This window comes from Pseudoliparis swirei, chromosome 22 (genome assembly GCF_029220125.1).
Source record: "Pseudoliparis swirei isolate HS2019 ecotype Mariana Trench chromosome 22, NWPU_hadal_v1, whole genome shotgun sequence".
Taxonomy (NCBI): Eukaryota; Metazoa; Chordata; class Actinopteri; order Perciformes; family Liparidae; genus Pseudoliparis; species Pseudoliparis swirei.
Window position 1 is genome coordinate 2,686,617 of NC_079409.1, and position 9,223 is coordinate 2,695,839.

General features: G+C 39.8%; 1 protein-coding gene across 4 annotated transcripts in view; it reads left to right on the forward strand.

Annotated features, from left to right (window-relative positions):
• The window catches only part of fli1rs (Fli-1 proto-oncogene, ETS transcription factor-related sequence), a 14,893-nt gene extending 6,693 nt beyond the window's left edge, over positions 1-8,200 (forward strand). For 2 of the 4 annotated variants that reach the window (XM_056405912.1, XM_056405915.1), the window contains exons 3-10: positions 1-153; positions 1,618-1,821; positions 2,766-2,864; positions 5,051-5,122; positions 5,629-5,691; positions 6,173-6,220; positions 6,435-6,515; positions 7,373-8,200. The exon at positions 1-153 is cut by the window's left edge and continues 20 nt beyond it. In XM_056405912.1, the coding sequence (XP_056261887.1) occupies positions 1-153; positions 1,618-1,821; positions 2,766-2,864; positions 5,051-5,122; positions 5,629-5,691; positions 6,173-6,220; positions 6,435-6,515; positions 7,373-7,908 (1,256 nt within the window). In that variant the 3' untranslated portion in view covers positions 7,909-8,200. The remainder of the gene's footprint in view (positions 154-1,617; positions 1,822-2,765; positions 2,865-5,050; positions 5,123-5,628; positions 5,692-6,172; positions 6,221-6,434; positions 6,516-7,372) is intronic. The other 2 variants (XM_056405914.1, XM_056405913.1) reach the window with 2 other exon arrangements.
• Positions 8,201-9,223: the final 1,023 nt, after the last annotated feature.

Sequence of the window (9,223 nt, forward strand, 5' to 3'; positions counted from 1 at the left end):
GCAGCGTCACCAAGCGCTCCCGACCCATGAGCGGCGACCCCGGGGGCCCGATGCCGCCGTACCCGTCCTCGTACCCGGAGCCGCGCGCCGGCCCCCAGCCGCCCCCCCCGGCCACCGGCGTCACGGAGGAGAAGAGGGTTATCGTGCCGGCAGGTGAGCTGCGACGCTTGAGACCCCATATATGGTTCCTCTAGGAACCTTTCAAACCAGGGTTCTTTAAGAACCATGTCCTTAAAGAGCTCTTCAAAGAACCTATAAAGGTGCCTTAAAGAACCTTAAAAAAAGGTTCTTTAAAAAACTCGTAGCTAATATTACGATATAAATCTTACATTGTTAGCTCCTGTAAATGAGCACGTACCTTCCTTAAAATACAAATATATAAATATCTATCTAAATATATATATATAAATATATAAATACATATAAATATATATATTTATGTATAAATATAAATAAATATATTTGTATATTTATATATATGTATAGATATATGAATTAATATGTATATGTTTATGTATGAATATATATATTTATATATCTAAATAAATATCTAAATATATATATATATATATAAATAGATATAAATGTATATAAATATGTAAATATAAATATATAAATATATATATATAATTATATGCATATCATATATATATAGAAGAAAGAAAGAAAGAAGAAAAAAAAATATATATGTAAGACGATCTGCTTTGAATAAGAATTTGAGTCTTAATAAATAATTACAAAGTTGAATTAAACATTTAAAAAATAAATGTACTCCTGTTTCCTTGGTGTGTACAACACTTTAAATCGGTGGGCTTAAAAAGAAAAAAGAAACTAATAGTGATGTCACAAAATGTGTCTTAAACTGAGATTTAAAAGTCACATTTACATATATATATATATATATATATATATATGTATATATATATATATACAGGACTGTCTCAGAAAATTAGGATATTGTGATAAAGTTCTTTATTTTCTGTAATGCAATTAAAAAAACAAAAATGTCATGCATTCTGGATTCATTACAAATCAACTGAAATATTGCAAGCCTTTTATTCTTTTAATATTGCTGATTATGGCTTACAGCTTAAGAAAACTCAAATATCCTTAAATATTAGAATATCATGAAAAAGTATACTAGTAGGGTATTAAACAAATCACTTGAATCGTCTAATTAACTCGAAACACCTGGAAACACATTTTCAAATGTTTGATTTTGTTTTGCTGTTATAGATCTTTTTTTTTACTTGGTCTGAGGAAATATTCAAATTTTATGAGATAGAATTTTAGAGTTTTCTTAAGCTGTAAGCCATAATCAGCAATATTAAAAGAATAAAAGGCTTGCAATATTTCAGTTGATTTGTAATGAATCCAGAATGCATGACATTTTTGTTTTTTTAATTGCATTACAGAAAATAAAGAACTTTATCACAATATTCTAATTTTCTGAGACAGTCCTGTATACTGTACATATTTATATATGTATACTGTACATATTTAGAGTATTTATTAGCACTGTAAATCCATCATGTAAATGCTACCAGTTTCTCCAAATTCCTTCCTGATCATTCCTGTGAATGCTGAAGTCTTTTGTGATCCTGTTTGCGCCTCCAGACCCGGAGGTCTGGACCCAGGACCACGTGCGCCAGTGGCTGGACTGGGCCATCAAGGAGTACGTCCTGGAGGAGGTGGACGTGATGCTGTTCCAGGCGCTGGACGGCAAGGCGCTGTGCAAGATGAGCAAGGACGACATGATGCGCTTCACGTCGGCCTACAACGCCGACATCCTGCTCTCGCATCTCAGCTACCTCCGCCAGAGTAAGAGCCCTCAGCGGCGTTCAGGTTCCCCCGACCCGCCGACAACGTGACGAAGGTCTTCATCGTCCTGGAGGCCTCGCTCGTTCACCTGCACATCATCAGGACCATGGATACGTGTCGTGGTGATAACGGGTCAAAGGACATCACGCTGATTAAATGGATTAATCCAAAGCGGGGGTGTCCAACTCATTTCAAAGGGTTGTAGTGAAACATATAAACTTATAAACTACTCAAATATATCGCTAAATAACTCTCTTTGCATTTGATTATTGTTTATTTAAGTGTAGAAATATTGTGCATTAGAAAATATCTCTATTATTATAACATAAATCCATTTAATTTGAAAACTTCAAAATAAAAGCACGGAATATTTTTCGTCAATGTCTTTAAGAAAAGGGGACCGTGTGTCTTTTCAAGTCGTCAGGGGGCCACGTAGAATGACGCGGGGGGCCGGATTCGGGCCGCGGGCCTTGTGTTGGACACCTGTGATAAAAAAGAAGAAAACAAATGGTTCCAGCTTCTCAAACCGGGAGGATTTACGGGTTTTAAATTGTCATTTTCTATTATCTTGGAAATTGGTCACAATATTCTGAAATGCTAAACACACACTCGATGACTCGTCAGGTACTCGGGAAATAAAGTAATCGTAAAGATATTTCTGCGTCTACTTTTTTCTTTTTATTATTATTTTTTAGTCATGAAAATCCGATTCCACTGAGGTACCGTGGACAGAATAATAGCAACGCCCTCACGCAGGTTCCCTGGAGCCCGGATGCACAGCATGTCGTCACGTCTGACGCCATGCAGCCCGACAGCCAATCAGCAGCTCTCCAGCCTCTCCTGGATTCTAGGACTGAATCCCCCCATGACGTTGTTCTCGTGGTGCGTTCAAGTTCTGTCGTGTGAATCTGAATCTTTACCTGATGGTTTTTGTTTTTCTTCAGGTAGCCCGACGTTCTCGTACTCCACGACTCCGACCAACACCACCACACCTCCACCAGCAGCACCAGCACCTGCACAGCCCAGACTACAGGTGAAAGCAGGTAAGATGGCCCGCTCGCCACTTTAAATTAGATTATTTATTTTGAAAGTTTCTTCTTTTTAGGTTTCTTCGTCATACGGAGTTAATAATAATAATAGTAATGACAATAATAAAAATAATAATTATAGTTGTAATAATAATAATAATAATAATAATAATAACAATAATAATAATAGTCATATTAATAATAGTCATAATAATAATAATAAATAATATTAATAATAATAATACAATTATAATAATAGTAATAATAATAATATTAATATTAATAATAGTAATAATAATAATAGTAGTAATAATAATAGTAATGGTAATAATAATAATAATGATAATAATAGTAATAATAATAATGATAATAATAACAATAATAATAATAATAATGGATTCCATTTGTAAGGCACTCTTCATTTAAGAATCTCAGAGTTAAACATGAATTAAATAGGAAGTATTTCCTCCACATCTCCCCGTGACCAGTGTTGGGCAAGTTACTGAAAATTAGTAATCAGTTATAGTTACTAGTTACTTCTTTTAAAAGTAATTGAATTACTTTACTAGTTACTGTATATCCAAAGTAATTAGTTACTCGGGAAAGTAACTTTTAAGTTACTTTTATGTCTGCTTTTTTAATGTCATGAACAGTCAAACACAATAAACATATGTTGTAGACCTATTTATTGCAATCAACAGGGCAACAGGCCTTCAAATCAAGCAGGAGTACAAAAGTCCCTTTTTTAGTTTACTTAATACAAAATAACTGTCTCAGTGATTTAACAGTGTTTTTTTTTACCACATTAGGCCCAATGAAATAAAAGTGATTGGCCTACACAGTATTAACACTAATTAAAAGAGAAAACAAAGGTGCCTTGAGGTGCTGCATATAATTGAGGGGGGGGTGCTAGTGAGGCGTGTACGTGCTGATCTGGAGTCAGTTTGGTAGGATTTGGGTATAAATAAATTATTTCATTTAAAATATGGATTTTTATTTAAAGATATTCATGTAATTTGCATGCAAAATAGGTCTACCCGAACCAGCGGACACAAATTCAACCAGCGGCAAAAACCGCGGACCTGGCAACACTGGAAGTGGCTGTCAATCACAGTGTGGCACCGTGCATGCTGGTCGAGGGGGCGTGCCTGTGATTGGCGGAGTAGAGGGGAGGCGTGCCTGTGATTGGCGGAGTAGAGGGGAGGCGGGGTTAACCTGTCGGAAAACGGAAGTTACGGGTGGTTGACGGGAACCGTTGTTGTTGATGTTCGAGCTGCTGAGCTGAGAGGAGCAGCTGTCTGTGTTGGTGAATGCCCAATAAAGGGAGGAATAATAACGTCGTCCCGTTTCCGTGTCATCAGTCCATAACGTCCGAGACTTTACAATATCATTGCGCCACCAAGGTCCTGCGATGTCAGATCAGAAGCAGCTAAAGTAGCCTAGCTTGTCTTCTTGTCTGCAAGTGTTCATTTTTCACAAAAGAGAGTAACGCGAGTAACGAACTCATTTAAATTTCAGTAACTGTAACTGCGTTAGTTGATTTAAAAAAATACTTCGTTACACTCTCGTTACCGCTAAAAGTAGTGGAATTACAGTAACGCGTACTTTGTAACGCGTTACTCCCAACACTGCCCGTGACACATAGAAACTGCTTTAAAAAGTTGTCAGTCACGTCGTGATTCCATTGTGACGAAAAATACTGGACTTTTAGACGAAGGTAAAGTTTTACGGAGTGTTTCTGGGTGAAGTTCAGGGCTCAGGCTCACATTATAAAGCCAAACTCAAAATAAGAAACTAAGTGAGTGATTGAGGGTTATAATAACCGAAGTGTTGAGTTCCAGAGCCGCGGCGCGTAGATCAGGAGTCAAAACAAAACGCCAAGAGTTCAGAACCCGACAGGCCGTTTCAGACAGGAAGCAGCTGCACCGGCGCAGGAAACGGGGGGCATGGGAGGGTGTGTGTGTGTGGGGGGGGGGGGGGTATGGGTCCTCCTCCTGGGACACAATTCACAATCTGGTGGCAACAGCTCCCCCCCCCCCCCCCCCCACAGACAATAGAAACCTTTTGGGTCATCAAATTCATTCAGACCTCCAAACCCTTCAAGCCTCTGGGTCTCTTCCTTCCTCCTGGTGGCCGACCTCCTCCTGTCCACTTCAAAGCCTCCTCCTCCTCATCCTCACTCTGTGTGTGTGTGTGTGCAGAGAGCGGCGGCTTTGAGGAGATCAGCTGCAGGAGCAGCTGGGCGGCCAACAGCATGAGCGCCGCGCCAAAAGGTAGACGACGAAAACACCAGGAGGACGTGAACCCAAAATATTAAAATATTACTATTAATACATTTTATATCGTAAAACAAGGAGAGGAACTCTACAGATGTTTAGGGGTCATTGAAACTTGTGAAACTTCAGAAAACATAAATCAGACGATCATATTCGAAGGTCATTCTTATTTCTTTGTGGTTATTTATTGTTATTTAAAAAACTATGAACAATTTTTTTTAATTTTAAAAAAATAATAATTATAAATTATATTATATATATTTTTTGTGTACCTAGTACAGGAAGTCCAGATAGGACACACACACAAAAGAATAAAATCAAAACACTATTAAATGAATGAAGTGATGGTCTGAGGCCCCTCTAGTGACATCAGGGGCCGCTTTATACTATAAACCACAGCTGAGGACAAACTGAGACACACAAGCGTCTTTGTGTATTTAGAAAAGCGCTCTATAAGTTTGAATTATTATTATTATGAGTGAGTCCTGTCTGTCGGGGTGCAGGTCCCTCCATGGAGCAGCAGCACAGCTCCAGGGCCACGGAGCCGGCTCCTAGGATCATCCAAGGTATGAATGTATATAAATATATAATATCTCCATCACACACGGACCCTCGTGGAGAGGAGACGACCCGATGTCAGTACGACTACGGAGATTCAAGAGGATTTGTAAACCATACTTTTGTTTTTAGACATTTATTTACATGTATCTGCCGTTATATTCATATATTTCACTGCTTTAGTGAACGTAAGACCTTTTAGTAAACCAACCTCAAACTAAAAACTGTGATGATGTCATTTCATGTTTTCTGCACAACAAACACATTATAGAGGGGCTTAATGTTTACATTATATATATTTCAGAGCAAAGCGGCTGGTTTTATAATATTTCGCTCCATTAAACGAGCCTTTAAGGCCCCACGGGACCAGAAGAGGGACGCAAGTGATGGAAAGATGCTCCATAGCAATCAAGATGTGAAGTGTATAAGAAAAATGTTTTTTTTAAAGTAATACAAGTTGTAAAAATACAGATTTCTCCTTCTTTGCAGACCCGTATCAGACTCTAGGGCCCATCAGCAGCCGGCTCGCCAACCCAGGTAAGAACCTCCTGACCCAGGTGACCCCCACCAATGAGGCCTTTACACTGTCTGCTCTGGCGCCGCGAAAGAGAGCGCCGCGAGCGCTGAGGGCACTGAGGGCGCTGAGGGCGCTGAGGGCACTGAGGGCACTGAGGGCGCTGAGGGCACTGAGGGCACTGAGGGCACTGAGGGCCCCAAACCCGCCTGACTGTGTGCTGCTGTCTCCTCACAGACGCCGTCAGCACGGCCAAGAACCGGGCTGCCAAACCGAGTCCGTACAAGCTGCCCGACCCCAGCGCTCACCGGCCTGTGGGTAGGTTCCTCTCCTGCGGAGCACACAGTGGAAAGGTCACATTGGTTCACGTGGAGAGGACGGGCGACCTCTGACCTTTGGGGAAAGACAGAGCGAGGCGCCGCCGAGGTCCCGGAATAACCGGGATGAATCTTTATTGTGGTTTTTATTTAAATCTATACACGACAGGTCAAAAAGTTTTAGAACAACTCCACGTCGGTCATCATTTCGCATCTTTGAAGTTATTTTGTGTCTTTTTGTGTCTTTTTGTATCTTTTTATGTCTCTTTGTAGTTATTTTGTCTCTTTTTGTATCTTTTTGTGTCTCTTTGTAGTTATTTTGTTTCTTTTTGTGGACATTTTGTCTCTTGGGATATTTTGTGTCTTCCAACTTACATGTTCTATGTTTTAATTTCAGAGAACATTGAGAAATTTAAACTGTACATTTCAATAAACTGGAGAAATTGAGGTGTTCTAAAACTTTTGACCAGTAGTATATATAAATATACATATATATATAAATATATATAAATATAAATATATAAATATGAATATATTTATATATAAATATGTATGTATATATATATATAAATAGATATAGATATATAAATAAATATATATGAATATATAGATATATAAATATGTATATATATACAAATATATATATATATATATATATATGAATATATATATAAATATGTATATATATATACAAATATATATTCAAATATATAAATGAATATATATATATATAAATATATATGATTTTTTAAAATTGTATATATATATATATATATATATATCGTTTCTCACGCTTAGTGTGACCGATGGAGTCGCCACAGATTCCTTAACCTTCCCCCTCCCCCCTTCCCCCTCCAGGCTCGGGTCAGATCCAGCTGTGGCAGTTCCTGCTGGAGCTGCTGTCCGACAGCAACAACGCCGGCATCATCACGTGGGAGGGAACCAACGGCGAGTTCAAGATGACGGACCCGGACGAGGTGGCCAAGCGCTGGGGCGAGCGCAAGAGCAAGCCCAACATGAACTACGACAAGCTGAGCCGCGCGCTGCGCTACTACTACGACAAGAACATCATGACCAAGGTGCACGGCAAGCGCTACGCCTACAAGTTCGACTTCCAGGGCATCTCGCAGGCCCACCACAACCACTCGGCGGAGGGGGGCGGCGGCGGGGGGATGGTCAAGTACCAGACGGAGATGTCCTACGTGCAGCCCTACCACAGCCACCAGCCCAAAATGAACTTCATGGGGGGCCACACCGCCCCCATGCCCGTGTCCCCCGGGAGCTTCTTCAGCCCGCCGTCGACGTACTGGAACTCCCCCAGCAGCCCCATCTACCCCGGGTCGGCCATGACCCGGCACCCCGCGGCCCACTCCCACCTGAGCTCGTACTACTGAGTCTGCAGGAGGGGTGACGCAACAGGGCGGCCATTGTTTGGGCCTGGGTCTCGTTCCTTGGATGAAGCTCGGGGGATCTGGCACTGTACGCCTCTCCCGGGATCTTATTGTTTTATATCAATGTGATTAACGGTTATCGGATGTTACCAAACCAAGTCTATTTTGTAAGTACCGTGTTGGATGTGTTCCAGCGCCCTGACATGTGTAAAGGATTCACTGTATAGAATGACGTGTATTAATGTGTAACTGTACTCTCTGGAAAGCCAATAAAACGACATGTGGGAACAACGGCGAGAGGTCCATCTTTACGGATTCAGAGAGGTCCATCTTTACGGATTCAGAGGGGTCCATCTTTACGGATTCAGAGGGGTCCATCTTTACGGATTCAGAGAGGTCCATCTTTACGGATTCAGAGAGGTCCATCTTTACGGATTCAGAGAGGTCCATCTTTACGGATTCAGAGAGGTCCATCTTTACGGATTCAGACTCTTTGATCAGAGAAGAGAGATTTGGGGGAAAGTTGACAAAGAGCTTGAAGATGAACACCCTCCGCTTCTTCATCAGCTAGCTGGTTCAGCAAATTCACCTTTTAAACCCCGTGGCCCCCAATTGGGGGGAAATTTAGACAGATTAAACATAAAGATGTTCCACATTAAAGTAAAGAACACAACTTGGGCTGCAAGGACTATTATAACTCAAACATTAACTAAAGGAATTATTAAAGTATCTTATGCATGTTAATCGGAGAAGAAACCATAACAAATAGGTCTGTTTTTAAAAAGGTTAAGAATGAAAACAATATTCACTTGTTGTAAAATAAAAAATATATAAAAATTAAAAAATGTAATACAATTTTTGTAAAAAAAAAATCTAATTTAAAAAAATGAATTAACAATTTATAACATTTTTTATAAAAAATAAATATCCACTCGTGAAGATATGTCATGTTTCTTTAATCCATATGAGATATTTAATCAGGAGTTCAGAGTCGGCACATTTCCACATCGAGAACTAATAAATGCTGTAAAGTGTTCTGTGACCCTCCTGTGACCTTTGACCTCATTCAAGATATAACGTCTCTAAATAAATGATTTACATTTTTTTTTTTGCTTCCCATCTCTTCCTGATTTATTGTGGACAACCGGGTATGTCTTCATGTCCACATCGCGTACCCATCGCTGTTCTTTGGGCTCAATTTGACCCCCAGGCTGTTTTTCACGATGTACATCATATAATAAATATCATCCACACTGGTTTTGGTTGTTTTGAGGTCACGATAGAGTTTGAGGGCGCTAACATTACTTAAATAATAGAG